At 53.2% G+C, this 15,131-nt stretch overlaps 1 protein-coding gene across 1 annotated transcript in view; it reads right to left on the reverse strand.

The window, feature by feature from the left end:
- Nucleotides 1-18: 18 nt before the first annotated feature.
- MMP11 (matrix metallopeptidase 11) overlaps nt 19-15,131 on the reverse strand; it is an 18,071-nt gene continuing 2,958 nt past the window's right edge. The window contains exons 2-8 of the mRNA XM_033075954.1: nt 9,223-9,461; nt 7,907-8,050; nt 6,775-6,908; nt 3,855-4,102; nt 3,416-3,629; nt 1,873-2,130; nt 19-1,035 (exon numbers count right to left, since the gene is read on the reverse strand). Of these exons, the coding sequence (XP_032931845.1) occupies nt 902-1,035; nt 1,873-2,130; nt 3,416-3,629; nt 3,855-4,102; nt 6,775-6,908; nt 7,907-8,050; nt 9,223-9,461 (1,371 nt within the window). The 3' untranslated portion in view covers nt 19-901. The remainder of the gene's footprint in view (nt 1,036-1,872; nt 2,131-3,415; nt 3,630-3,854; nt 4,103-6,774; nt 6,909-7,906; nt 8,051-9,222; nt 9,462-15,131) is intronic.

Raw genomic sequence — 15,131 nt, forward strand, 5'->3', positions numbered from 1 at the left:
AAAGAGGCGGATTTTATTGTGGCGGGGCGGTACATAAATACACAAATACACACGGGGCGCCGCACGGTGTGTCCCGCGGCTCCGGCCGTGGCAGCACCCCCAGCGCCGTGTCTGCGCACCCGGCAGGGAAGGGAAGGGGGAAGGGACTGTTCGCAGCCCGGGGTGTTTGGCGAGAGGCTGAGCAGGCACGGCGGGTGAGCGCTGCCAGCCCGGGCCGGGAACGGCGGAACGAGAGCGATCAGTGCATCTGAGCCTCCCGGGATGGGAACCTCGGCGGGATGAGCGCGGGGCAGCGTCCAGCACTGGCACCCGGCACCAGGGAGGGAGGGAGAGGCCCCTTGTCTATGTACAGATCGGTACAAAATCCTAACGCGTACTAGGGATACAGCATCGGGGCGGGATGGGGCTGGGCAGGGCCCTGGCAGTCACCACGGCTGCACCGCACGTCGCAGTCCTCCTCCTCTGCGGGAAGGGTCGGTGTCCTTCAAAGCCCCGGGCTGGGGGATCATTCCTCCTTGGCCAGCGTCTGCAGCAGCAAAGGGCTGCCGTAGTGAGTTGTGTAAACATAGGAAATGTCATTGGATCAGTTCTACAGGATAGGGTTCAGATTAGTCATGAGAGTATGACCCCATTCCATGGCCTGCTGGCTTTTGGGGTGCTATTGCTAGACGAGAGTGGCTGCCCTTGCCTGTACAGAACACGGCAGCTGCTTCTACATTGATAGCAACTGAAGCTGGGGCTGCTGGAACTGGAGAGGAGCAAACCTTGTCACTTGTGACAGACACCCGGTGTATCAGATGCTGAGCCTGGAAGGAAGCCAGGAATGGCAGAGAGAGCCCTCTGGGTGGCTGCTGGAGGTAAAGGGAGATGATGAGGGAGCGTGAAGGACACAGGCACCCCCTCATCGGAAGGAGTTGGAGGAGGGTGTGCAGCTGAAGAAGTCCTGGCTGATCTGGCGTGGGTAGCCCTCCAGCACTTTCACCTGCACTGGATCAAACTTCCAATAATCTCGGCCTCTCAGGAAATAGGCAAAACCTGTAGGTGAGAGAGGAAGGTTTAGAAAAGACAGCATTCATGTGGCTCAGAGCTCTTTCCAGCATTTTGTTCAGCCTGTCACTCTGCAACTCATGCAGTACTGAAACAGAGCTGGAAGAGGCAGGAGGTTTTACTTGAACCCAGGCCTGTGGCATTCACTTTTCTTTCACACTGTTTTGGTTTCAATAAGAAATGTAGTTTTACTTTTTGGACAGTAAACAGGTTCCTAGTGGGTTTAAGTATCCTGTATGCTTGTAGTCAACCAGCTCTGTGAGGGCAGAGGATGTCAGGGACAGGGACAGGCAGCTCGTGAAGACCTGCTCAGAGCATCTGTTCCTGTGGGCAAGCTGCCCTGTAATTTAGGTTCTGGAAGCAGTGGGGAGTTATTTCTCCTCATCCTTAGAGAGGAGAGAGGCACTCACCACACCTGTCACCCCAAGCCCCCTGGCTGTCCCCAGTGTTTCTGTGGCACTGCTGTTTTCAGTACAATGGGAGGACGGCCAATACCAAAAGCAGCCTATTCTTTGTTCATCTCCTGTGTTGAAGTGTGGGCAGTGTTTCTGTTGTCTTCTCATCACTTCCTTTGGCAGGAGCAGTAAGAGTTGGGCAGGACTCTGTGACCATTCCTTGGTCAGATATTTGACTTCTCTCTATCATACTTTCAATATCAGTTGCTGCAATCAATGAGAATGAAACTTCTCAATTCTCTACCTACTGGAGGGAACTGCCCCTCTACACTGCGTGAGATGTTATGGTTGGGAAATGTCCACTACTACCACATGTCTAAATCTGCCCAGCTCTTCCAGGCAGAGCAGGCCATGCTCGTGCTGCACTGACCAAACTCATCCTGGAAAGCAGCGTCGATCTCCGGCGGGACGCCGCGCCAGTCAGCCATAGCCCGGGGGTAGATGTTGTCCACCTGGCGCCTGTGGGGGCTGAAGCGCCAGTAGTTGCCTCCACTGAAGATGTAGATCTTGTTCTTCTCAGCCCCCCACACCAGAGCTGCCTGCACAGGGGATGCAGGGAGACCCAGCTCCACGATAGGTGTGGGACCAGATACCCGTCTCTCACCATCATAAATCCAGTATTGAGAATCTATTGAGAGACAGAAGAGGGAGACAAAGGGGTCAAAAACTCTGATAATTTGGCAGTGAACTGTGCAACTGGAGCTGGTGCCTTGGCAGAGCTCCCACGGGAAGCTGTGCCTGAGAGGCAGAAAACACCACCAAGTGTAATGGACACTGCCAGTGTTGTGTGTCCAAAATGCTGTCAATGCGTTGACATCCCACCTCGGTTCAGCCTGGTGGGTGTTGGTGGGGAGCATTTCAGCAGCATTTTTCTCTATTTGTGAAAGTTGTCTGGAGGGAGCAGCCTCTGCCCTGCAGCTTCAGCACGTGGGAATCGTGGGCATGCACAGGCACAAAGGGGGCATGTGGCTGGAAAGGAGCAAGCTGCAGAAACCAGGAAGAATTTGCCAAGCTGATACAGAGACTGGAAGCACGGTTCCAGATTAGATTAAAATGGGAATCTCTGTAATTAGCCTACGGCATGTAATACCTTCCCCTTATCTCATTTTCACTCACCGTAGGAGCCTGCCAATTTTAGCACTGTAAGTCCTTGTGTGCAGGTCAGGTGCTCAGAAATGTGTTTGTGCAGGAGCTCTGCCTGCAGAGCCATGGTGTGATTTTGATACTCGGTCTCATGGAGTGCAGACAGGGTGTGCACACCCACAATGGGTCCCCATGTCATTCTGCATCCCTCCTATTGAACCTACACTTGGGGAGAGCATTAAAGAAAACAGTGTAGTTGAAATGGGGTTTGTTGCTGGCCTGGAACCCCAGAAATGGCCAGGAGGTGGTTTTGGTTTTAATCTTTCTGGTTGCTGGAGGTTGCCTGGCTCCACACCCAGGCTCACTGTAGGCTCATAAAGTCAAGGGGTACTAGGGAAGTTCCACATCCAGGTCTCTGAGGAGCAGAGAAAATGCTGTCCACCCCCTGAGCAGGGCCCTGTCCAGAGGCACAACCAGGGGAAGCTGCTGGGGTCCACTTCTGGCACAGTGCTTCCCATGACAGCTGGAGAGACAGTAAATGTTTCCTTCTTTCTCCTCTGCCAGGGCAGAGGCTCATTACAAGTGTTTGTGTTCCAGGGAAGGAGAATGGGATATTGTGGCTGTGTTTAAAACAAAAGTGAGCCCTTGTTCTCTCTTCTGTCCTCAATACCTGATAAAACGTTTTAATAGATAAGGAAACAAATAACGAGGATTACCGGATTGCTGAGAGTTTCCAGGAGATTTATTCCCCCAGGAACCTGCTGAGTCCTGACTACCCCTAAGTAATTGAGAAGCATTTCTGAGGCATCTGATCACAGCCCAGCTCTTACCTTGGAAAAACCAGATGTTGCCCAGAGGGTCCTCGAAGGTGGCATCAACAGAGCTGGGGATGCCCTGCCAGTGGCGAGAGGCCAGGGCTGGGTACCCGTCCTGCAGCTTCCCAGCCCGGAGCCGCCACACGTAGCGGGACCTGAAGAAGAACAGCTCCCCTCGGATGGTGGCTGCAGCATCGAAAGCTGTGTGGCAGGCGTCGGGCTGCACAGCCTGCCAAAGCACAGCGGGTCAGGGCATGCACCCCAGGAGCCCCTGAGCCCAGACCAGGCAGCTGCACAGTTTGGGCTGGGCATGTGCTGCCAGAGATACTCCCTGCACATTGCAGTGCCAGCCGTGGCTCTGGGCTCAGCGGTGTTCATGGAAAGGCAGACACGAAGCCAGGCTGCTGCCAGCCTCCTGGTGTCAGGGAAGGGCACAGAGCAGCCATGCACTCACCTCCACGTTGGTGATCTCATTTGTTTCGAGGTCTGGCTGGGGCAGCTCTGCTGGCTGAGTTGGGGTTGGGTCAGGATCTGGTGAGGGTTTCCCATATAGGTACTGGATCCCTTGCTTGTCATCCTCACTCAGGCTGAGGGGGTAGCGGAAGATGTAGAAAGGAGACATCAGGGACTTGGAGACAGCCGTGTGCTGCAGGCCCAACACGTGGCCAAATTCATGAGCAGCCACCTGCAGAAGGTCAGTGCCTACAAAGGGAAAAGATGGAAGATACTTTCATCTACTCACACGCTTTGGCCTCCTGGGCTGTTCCTACCACTTACCAGACACTGACATGTGTTCTAGGAGTCCAAAAAGAGGAAAGAGAAATCTGCCTCCAATGATGTTGTTCCCAGGTATCTCCTGTGTAGCTCCAAAATGTTTGTGGGCTTTTTTTAAGGAGTCAGAGGACATAATAAAGGGGTTCACTGGTTTAGAAGCACCATGAGTCAATTGATACACTTGGGTATTAACCTGGACAAGTTGGTAATTTGCAATTCTGTTGTCAGAGGCTCTTGCTACCTCATCTGCTACCAGGAAGAAAAGGATTTTCCATGCACCTTTGGAAAGGATAAATTTGCACAGAGAAGGAAATCTGGACCACAGGTGTAGGAGGTGGGGTGGTAAGGTTGGTGTTTGTCCACCCAGCCTTGAGCAGCTGTTGGCTAGAGCTGAAGTTTAGTAAATCTCAACTCAATCACATCACTGTGGAAGATACTGGTGTCAGTGAGAGAGCTCTGGGATCAACACTTGCCAAAGGCTGCTGTCACACAGACAGCAGAGGGAGCTCATTTATTGCTTGTCTGGGGACTGTGTCAAGGAGGTGTCATTTAGAAATAAATCCATAAAATATTATCTAATATCAGGGCCTTAGGCTTCTTCACCAGACTTAAACAGATTTATGGGAGATCATGTTTTAGGAATAAATGACCTTGGAGCAACTACAAAAGGAAAGGGGGAAAAGGGGATTTCAGTACTGATACTTGTATTATTTGGCATGTTTTGTTTAGCTTCCAATGGGTCCTTTTTAAAGCTGATAAATTTCACTATGAGTGGAGGCTGTTTGTTGACAAGTCCCAGCATATTCATTCACTTCCCTTCAGCCAGAAATCCTCCAAGCTGCAGCCCAAGTGATGAGAACAGCAGGGATGTGTCAGCAAGCCTTGATGCTCCAAGCAGGATTTCCCTGCTGGCTCCAGAGGAGTAGATCAGGCTCCAGGGAAGCAGGTCAATTCTCAGCACCAGGGACAATACAGTGGGGATAATGCTTGGAAAGGGTGGAGGGGAAGGAGAGCCCCGGCCTTCCTCTGCTGGCCAGCTTTACCTGGAAGCAATGAATTTGCACAGCACTGACCTGATTAAATCAACACATTTAGGTCAGCTGAGAGAGTGGGATTTCTGTGCCAGTGATTTATTACAAACTTTCAGACACTTGTGTTTAGCTTGGCAGGCTCCTCACTTGCTGCTTTCCAGTGCTGGCAGATCAGCTGTGCTGTCAGATTCTCCAGGGGAGGTGCACAGCAGCACGGCTGAAGGAGCTGTCCCTGTGTCCCTCATGGATGCTCCTCCACGTGGGGCTCTGCAGTGACCCCAGGGCACACTTGTGCTCTCCCATCAGTGAAATAAGGCCAAGGATTTCCCTGTCTCACCGAGAGCTGAGTCAAAGATTTATCCATGTTTATATCGTAAAGCTCTTTTCAGCATATTAAATGGCAATTAGCTCCAAAGAGCTTTTACAACAGTTATTTATGGATGATATTGGGGGGATGGGGGAATGCCATGGAATAGAGCTGGATTTTGATGGGAACTGGTGTCCACTTTTGGTTCCTGGTTTGCCCCCACCACTGTTTTATGGCATAATGCAAGAAATTCCCCAACAACACAGCAACCCTAACAGAGCCCAGCCATCCCCCAGGAGCAGAAACACTTCTGCAAAGAGGTCCTGTGCTCTGTGACTTGTTTTGGGTCGAATTGATCAGGGTTGGAGACAAAGCAGTGCTATGTCCCATGCAGTCAGACCGGCCTAGAGCTGGCACTGACACGGGCTTTGGGAGAGCCCACTGACATGGCCAACATTTTTGGGAATCTCCAGAGAGGCCTGGAGTCAACTTGGGCCTTGTGATTATTTCTTTGTCCATGTAGATAAACTGGGAAGGAGGAGGAGCTGACCTGGGTTAATTTTGGTGAGTTTTCCAGAAACTGTTGCTCTGGGCACTGCTCCAGATGGTCCCAGGCAGTACTGCAGTATCTCATGAGATACTGTGACACCAGACCCTGAGTGCCCAAGCAAAGAGCTACCAGCTTGGATCTATTATTAGCAAAAATTTTAGAAAGAGTCTTAACTGGATGTGGTGTTGTTTATGGTCAGAGCATTCCCAGGCCATAGGGACAGAGCTGGGGCCTGGGTGCTTTCCCTTTATGGGCTTGTTTGAGGGCAGATGGTGAAGAATGTGTGCAGAGACTGGGACTGAGACTGTTCTTTAGAAGATAACTGTGTCACACACAGCTTGAGCCTCAGTTTTCCTTCATCCTTTCCTTGTTTCATTTCTAATGACTCCTGCCAAGGCCAGGTGCAATTCCCAAGTGGCAGGGCACCCAGCCAGACTGAAGAGCCATCTCTTGCTCCCCACCATAGGAGGAGTCCATGGGGAAGCTTGGATCCTGCTGCTGGACACCAGCTCTGCTGTGGCTGAAAGATAAAAAGACCTGAATGCTAGCAGCAGGCTTGTAAGTGCTGGGAGATGACAATGCCCACCACAAAAATAGTTGTTGTCTCTCAGATTTACAGGGTCCCTGTTCACACCACAGGGAATCATTTCCAAGTTCACTGACAAGCACCCTGGAGCACCCACAGCTCCTCCTGTAACAAACAGTACTGTACCCAGGTTGTTCCCAATCGTCCAGGTCTCGTCATAGTCAAAATGCACGTCTCCTTCCCGGTGTGTTTTGGGGAAGAACGCGTGTGCCAGGATCCCTCCGGGCCCATCGAAAGGCAAGTTGTCTCCATGCCAGTACCTGTAGGGAAGACACACTGCACCTCAGACAAAGGGCTGTGGAGCCCCAGCATCACACAGCCAAAGTGGGAACCGCTGAGAGGGGACAGCAGTTCTCATCCCACTGGCCTAGATCAACTGCTCAGAGCTATTCCAATTGCCACAAGCCAAATTCTGCATCAGAGCCCGGAGGAAGCAGCTTGATCACACCAAGCACTGAGGAAGCAGATCTCAGTCACACCAAACCCTGGGGAGTTTGTATGTTTTCTCAGGGTTGTTTCTCCCCTTCCCCTCTTCAGCTTCCAGCCCAGAGCTGACTGTGGAGCCTAAAGAATTAAGGAGCTGATTGCCTAAGCCAATATTGAGTTGATATCACTGAGTGGTGGGGGGCTGCAGAGGGGCAGCTGGCAGCAAACCCAGCCAAACTCTCAGGTCCTCACTCAAGCCAAGCCACTGATGAGTAATGAAGAAAACCCATGAGAGATGTGGCCACTTGAGAGAGCTGAGGGAGACAAATACACAGCATGCAAATCACATCACTGCTTGGACAGTCTCCACTGCCCTCATTAGCTCTGTGCAAACACGCAGCTCAGGGAAGTCTTTGCCCCAGTGCGTATTTTACCAAAGGAGAATTTCAGGCCAGGAGCCAAGGTTCACTTAACCAAGAAACTATATTTGTCCTTGGGCAGACAGTTACATTGTTCAGTCAAGGGACAGGATGGAGGACCTGAAGATGGAAAGTCAAAACAAACGCTTAAGAAAACAGCCTGTGGGCAGAGAAACTTAAATGTACCGGGAAAATTAATGAATGATCAGTAACGGTGCTGTGCACAGCCAGCGTGGAACAGCTGCACTCACACCAAGCAGCCCACAACCAACAGAACTAAAATTATTCCAGTGTCTGAAAGCAGAAATATGAGCCTCCATTGAAGTGCCTGAGTTGAGTGCTGGCAGGTCTCTGCTCTGGTTCCAGCCCTGCTCCTCTGGCAGGGAGGAGGGCGTGCTGCCCACCCTGCTCACCTTGTGAAATCGATGACGATGTCAGCCCGTCCCTCCTGCACCTCCGTGAAGGTCAGCGGGGTCACATCACTCCAGACTTTCAAAGCTTCCTCAATGGTCCTTCTCACTTTAGCTTTTACAAGTTGCCATGGGAACCTGATAATTCTGGAAGACAACAGACACTGGATGAGGAGAGCATCAGCTGCTCTCCCACGGGCAGGGCTGGCACGGAGACAGTGGTTCTACAACAGCATCACCATTCTCAGCCCCAGAGCATCTCCCATCCATACATGCACTGCTCCAGCACCCTCTGCCAAGCAACACGTGCAGCAGGTAAATCCCTTCAGTGTTGGAACCCTCTGGCTGGTGTGCCAGAGTTGAGTTCCCTGGAGAGTTTTGCAAATTCTGTGTTGTTCTGAAGTGCCACAGCACTCCCCAGGTCTGTCCCCTGTAAGGCCACCACTACAAGGATTCCTGAGAGTGGTGTGATGTGATTTCTTCTCCTCAATCTCTGCTTTTGCCCCTGAGAGCTTGGCTTCACTCAGCAGTTGTTCCCACTTCCTCCAATAACAAGAGCAGACTGAAAGGTCTGCCACAGAGGGAAGTTTCTTTCCCTTCCACCACAGTGTTGCTGTGTGTAAATCTCTGCTGTGTTTCTTCCTTTAACACTATTGACCAAAAAGAAAAAAAAATAAGAATCCTTTCTGTTATCTGCAGCCTGCTGATGGTGTGAGGAACTGTCTCCTGTATTGGATTAAGCAAAAGATGATTTACATGCTGTCAAGGTCCATATGACTGTGCTCACTTCTCCACTCATACCCCTGAGGGCAGCTGGGGAGGCAGCACAAGCCTCCCACCAGTCTGTAGAGTAGATTCACAACTGAGAATGTGTGGGGTGATTTGGGCAAAACTTTACCCTGAAGTGGTGTTTATGGGACCATCAATAACAGCTGAATAAAAAGATCTTTTAAAAATAAACTGTGAGGTGAGCCCTCACAGGGTGGCTGTGGGGGCAGAGGCGCAGCAGGAGAGCGCTGGGGGTGCAGGCTCAGCTCAGCACACGTGGGGCAGTGACCGTGTGTGCCCAGGGGTGCTGTTCTGGGGCTGAGCAGGGCTGGGAGGGCAGGGATGGGAGGGCAGGGCTGGGAGGGCAGGGCTGTGTTTGTGGTGAGCTCATGAGGGATGTGGAGGTGCTGGGGACGAGCCTGCCGTGGTTCAGCACACGGCTCCCCTGCAGCTCTCAGGGCCACATCACAGCTGCAAGCTGAGCCTTTGGGGAGCAGCAGACCAGCCTGGCTGCCAACCCAGGCCTGGCTGCCATTCCAGGCCTGCCTTACTTGTAGGTGAGGTTGGTCTTGTCCCAGCGTCCCCCGGAGAGCACAAAGCGTTTCTGGCGGTTGCGGCCGCTCTGGCCCGGCAGCGGCGGCAGGTCGGGCACACCGCAGCGAGGGGGGTTCCAGCCAGCCCCTGCCCCCCCGGGCAGCCCCTTGGCTGGCACACCCGTGCCCACAGCGTTCACCAGGGCAGACAGCCAAGGAGCCTGCTCCTTCCAGGGCTGGTGCTTTCGAGACATGTCCTGAAAGGCAAAAGCAAAACCACAGCGTCAGTGTCCATGAAGATGCTTCTTGTTGCGGAGTGGTGGGGGCTGTCCCCAGCAGTGCTGCAGCAGTGAGCTCCACTTCTGCCCAGGGCTGTTTCCCCACTGCAGGACACAAGCAGCTCCCCACAAACATGCCTGTTCCCTGGGCCCTGCTGCTCTGAGGCTGGCCCACACCTGGGAGGCACTGTGTCATGCCATGGCACCCACTAAGCACTCAGCTATTTTTGGTGCACATTTCCTTGGCAGCTGGCCGGCAGGAAATACTTTTGCAGGCTGTGGATGAGAACCAGACCCTTCAAATATAAAACAAATCACTAGGGAATAAATTCTCCCCCTTTGCCCTACATCCTTTATTCCCTCCTGGCCCCGGGTAGGTGACATTAATTGGAGGAAGTTCTTTAGCCCAGCACACAGTTGTGCTCCCTGTTGTCACTTCCGTGGTGTCCTCTTGCTGCCCTGGCACTGGGGGCAGGTCTTAGCATGGCAGAGCAGGACACAGGGACATGGGGGTGACAGCCCAGCCCGGGGGCAGAGAGCAGCAGTGACTGTCCCTGCAGCCCCACCACTGCCCGAGGGAAGGACTGCGCCATATCCCCTTGCCTCACTGATGCTGCTTGGCATAACATCTCCTGGGCTCTCCCACACTTAGCTGGAAAAGCAAAGTTTCTCTTGACAACATTAATTAATGCTAATTAACTGATTTCCACCGATTTCCCATGTGACAGCAGGACTGTATTGCCACCATGAAACACGACCTAGGTGTCACCCCCAACCTGCTGTGAGGCATGTGGGGTGAGAGGTACTTGGTCCACATCACTGTGCTGCAGAGGGCCAAATACAGATTTTTTTGGCCTGATTTTGTGCAGGAAAAGCACAAAGGTGTTTGAGCAGGGACAGGAGCTGAGATGCAGCAGTGGTGCACCTGTACCTGGACAGGCAGGCTCTGTCCCACAGGGCTCCAGAGGGGGCTTTAGGCCGGCTCTTTCTTCCCCTGCAAAGAGCTGCCTTCTTCCAGGCCGACTTTGCTGGCTGCCCTGGCAGGGACAGGGAGGTCAGGATGGCACGGTGCCAGAGCTGCCATGATGCCGTGTAATCCGCATGCTGCCACCACTCTGCTCCCCACAATGAGCCCATTCATGCGGGCTGGAATGAAGTGTGAAGGCCTTGGCATTAATTCCGCCACTGAGCTCTGGCCCTGCCGTGGCCCCGTGCCTCTGAGCGAGGCACAGATGGACAGGGGAGCCAGGCAGGTCACACAGGGTGCAGTTTGGGTGTCCACACATCACTTCAGGCTTTTGTGTGTCTGTCACTGCTCCAGCCTGCTGGCTGGTGCTCCTCAGACAGACAGACAGACACCCTTGGTGGCTTGGCACCTGCCAGCCTTTGCCTCAGAACCATTGATCCAATCCTGGTGCCCCAGTGCACTTTCACACACCACAGGAACTGCACCAGCAGCACATGCAAAGAGAGAAAGTCTTTTCACATCCTGGGCAGCAAAACCTGTCCAAGCCACCAGCCTGGCACCGAGCATCCACTCAGTGCTTGAGGGGGAGGAGGAGCAGTCCCAGAGGAGTCTGCACAGGGCTGAGCCCTGGAGCCCTGCCAGCCTGGAGGTACCTGTCTTTCAAAGAGGAGCTCTCTGAGAGCACCTGGCACCCTGCCTGGGCTGGCAGCTCCTGCCTGCAGTGGACAGCTGGCAGGAGAAGCTGACAAAGTTCATGTTCTGGCCAACACCTTGCTCTCAGCACCAATGACACCGAAGCACACAATGGCAGCTGTGCCACCAAAGCACAGCTTGGAGCCTGCTCAGCCCCTTCCTTGCTCCTGGGTGCACTCAGGAGCACCCACAGCCAGGCCCTGGCAGCTGAGGACTTGGGGTGGTGACTGCACCTGGTTTTCCAAGGCCAGGAAGTGCAGGAGTAGGAGCACTGGGAAACTCTCAGGAGTTGCTCGGGCAGGTGAGTGGGCTGAGGCTGGCCCAGATGCCTCTGGGTCAAAAAAAAACCCTGTTTTTTTTGTCCTGATGATGCTCTGCACATTGCCCTCCTGGCAAGGCCAGTTACCTCACAGGCTGTGGCCACTGGCAGAAACTGGAGATCAACACTCTCCCCTGACCAGGAGCAGAGAGAGGAGAAGCTGCCTGTTTCCTTCTTGCCTTGAGGATTTCCATGTTCAGAGCAGACCAGAGCAGCTTTTCTCTCCCCTCTTTGGTTAGCTCAAGGCCACTGTTACAAATCCCAGCTTTCTAAACCCTTCTTTGCAATACCAGGACCCTCCCTGCTCCTCCTGCCCTTTTCAGACTCGGTCCTGGAAGGGTCTGTGGGTGGGGCAGGAGGCCAGACCTGCCCTGCTGCCCTGCCTGTGCCCCTGGACAAACAGTGACTCTCTCCCTGTCGTCACTGCCCCGACATTAGGACCATGGCAGGAAAGGGCTGGAAAAGGCCACTGCAGGCTCAGCTGGCCAGGGGAAATGTGACAGGCACAAACCATTTGCCAAACAATGCTCGGGGGACACCCAGGCTGGAGATCTTGGTCTCCTTGGCGGGACACACCTTGCTGCAGGCACTTCCCAGGGATTAGATATTGTGTCCACTTGTTTAAGGTTGCATCCTTCCCACCCAGTGCTGAGCCCAGCCTCTGGTGGGGAGATCCAGCTTTGTTCCCTGAGCTGTGGTACCACACCCTGACTGTGTTGCTTAGGGTTCACTTAGGGCCCTGCTGCTGCTGAAGCTGCTGCAGACCTGTGAGGGGAGGGCGAGGAGGGCACTGCCTGCTGGGTACCTGTCAGGGCATCCCCACTTGTCCCATCCCACCAGCAGAGGGGAAGTGATTCCTGAACACAAAAGCAAAGGAAAATCCCTGCAACCCAGGACAGGGTTTGTCCCAGCAGAGTGCAAAACAGATCTGAGTGTGGCTGAGTGTGTGCAGCTACTGGCACTGCCCCTCCCTGCATAACCCAGAGCTGGGGCGGCTGCTGGGCATGGGAGCAGCTGCAGTGGAGGCTGATCAGTGAATGTGAATACAGCACAAGCACAGAGAGGATTCCAGGCCTGAAACCAAGGGCTGAGGGCAGTGAGGACAGCAGAGGAGCAAAGCTGTATGCAAAGAGGGCTGTGCTGCAGGCTGGTCACAGCTCCTCACAAAGAAAATGCCTCTGCCTGCAGCCTTGTGACTGAAAGGCTGAGGCGGGGCAGGAGGGAACGGGCAGATCCCATGGGACAGCAGAAACCACAGCGGAGGTACAGGCTGCCCACTCAGTTCCTCACAGCTTTATCAGCCTTCAAGTGCTGTGATACAACAGCCATCACCTCTGGGTCTGCTGGAGCCAGATGAACACCAGCCAATCTTCCCAGGAAGTGTTCCAGCCGTCCCAAGGAGCCAGGAGCATCTTTAACCTCATTGTGCTGGGCAGCACTCACCCTGCAGAGCTCCCAGGAGGAGCAGCAGCTGGGGCAGCCCAGCTACAGTGGAGTATCAGCAGCACCGTGCCTGAAGGAGCACAGCAGTGGGGCTGGTGCCTGGTGCTGACAAACCCACGGCTCTCTGTGCCTGGGTCCATCCTCCTCTGCCTGCCCTAACTTCAGCTTGTGCCCTCTATTGTGTACCTAATTACCTGGGCTCCTGGCTGCTTCTGTGGCATGGGCATGAAAGGAGACCCCTCTCCCTGTCTGGCAGGAGCAACTGGACAAGTTACAGCCTGAATCCCCCCAGTCTTGGATGCTTCCCCTGTCACTGGAGCTGTTTCCTCTTAAGCTGGGGAATGAGCTCATGACTTTGTCTCAATTTCTCTGCCCCTTCTGCTCCTGCTTTTCCATTGCTTCTGTTTCTGCTTTCTCCTTTTGTTACTCACAGTGTTTGCTGCCTCACTGGCTGGCAGCATTATCCTCCTCCTACCTCGAGCCTGCACCTCAGAGCACCCCTACTTTTATTTCAGTGGGGAAGGACAGCAGAGATGCTTTCTCGTGCAGCTCTCATACAAGACAGTACTCTCACCTCATTTTTGTCACTGTGGGGTTGTTATGTCCCCCACGGGCTCTGCACCCTCTGAACAGCAATGTTCCTGCCTGAGATCAGCATTGTTCTCCTGCTGCACAGACAGCTTTTTGTCCAGCCTGCCTCTCAGCCCAGCATGGATTTGCAGGGGTTGGGTTTGGAAGTGCAGCTACAGCTGATGGTTAATGGTAAAAATGGAACCAGCTTCATTCTAGTCAGGTTGTGTTCCAGGAGCAGACTGGGCTGGGAAGGTGCTGATGCTGCAGGTGAAATTTCATAGTCTGGTCTAACCTGAGCTAAATGTGCTCCTGGTCAAGGCACTGGTAGTGGAATAATGCCCAGGCAAAGCTACCAGATTTACTGATCCTGCCTCCCTCAGGAAAAGGCAGAACCTCCCAAGCCCTCTCTGAATTCTTTGCTGTCACAAAATACTCCTGGAGGAGGCTCCATGGTGGGCTGCAGCCTGGTCCCAGTGCAGACACAGCCAGGGAGAGCACAAAGGCTGAGGCCAAACAGGAGCTGCTGCAGTGCCTGGCCCTGCACACACACTTGGATTTTCCTCTCCACTCTCTTCCCACACCCCATGGCACCATCCAGCAATACCTCCCAGGGCCTGACAGTTTGTTTCCGGATTACTTGGTGGTAGTTGTTGTTAGAAATGAAAAAACGAAAATGTTTATTTTTCCTAAGCAACGTGGAACATGAAACATTACGGACTGCAAATGTTTATACCCACATACAGAATGAGGAGAACCAGGCTTTGGTGTAACAAGAGAAAGCAAATGAATAAACATTGTGGGACTATTTTTATTAACAGACATTTTAATTATGTGACAGTTTGTGAGACTATTCCATCAACAACACCACAATCAAGCTGCTGGTGACACCCAAGCAACAGTTTGCCAGAAACAGGAGTACTTGCAGAGCAAACAAGCCCCAGGATGCTGACAGAGCAAAAGGTTTCAAGAGCCCTTAATCTTATGACCCAGAAATCCCCTTGAAATGAAGAAACTGCTCTAGGATGTGGCACACTACTGGCAGGGGAGGAAGGGGGTTGAGATGTTTTATTCATTGTGCAGTTACATCCAAGCTAAGGGGAGCCATAAGCTACCAGTGCCTCTCTCCTGCCCAAATCCACCAAGGAAGAAGTCTGGTCATCTGCCTGTCCTTGCTGGGACTCTTCTACCTGCACCAGGATCTCAGTGAACATCTAAAAACATGTCTGTGGCCCTTGGTGAACCCCTGCAGTGCTCTGCTTTTCATTTTGCTGGGCAGCTATGTACAGACTCAGCTGTGCTTCCATTCACTTTAGGCTGAGCCATCCCCAGTGCAAGAGCACCCCCAAACCCTTCATTTACCTGTCTGTGTATTTGGGATTAGTAGGAAAGAGCTACTTAGTAGGAAGAAGTAGGATCAGCATCCCTGCAGGACAGCTTTCCACCAAAAATCCCTTTCCAAACAACTCCTACACACTGCATCCCTTCTCCTGCAGAGCCCCACAGTTTATGGTGCCAGGGCAGGATAAGTGTGGGGGAAGCAAGTGCAGCATAACCTGGAGAGGGGGATCCTCCCCAAAGTGTCTCTCTGCTCTCCCTGATCCAGCTGCCCCCCAAGCCCTGCACACTGCAGGCTGTGCGTGTGTGCTGCCTGTGG

Source organism: Catharus ustulatus, chromosome 18 (assembly GCF_009819885.2).
Source record: "Catharus ustulatus isolate bCatUst1 chromosome 18, bCatUst1.pri.v2, whole genome shotgun sequence".
Classification (NCBI taxonomy): domain Eukaryota; kingdom Metazoa; phylum Chordata; class Aves; order Passeriformes; family Turdidae; genus Catharus; species Catharus ustulatus.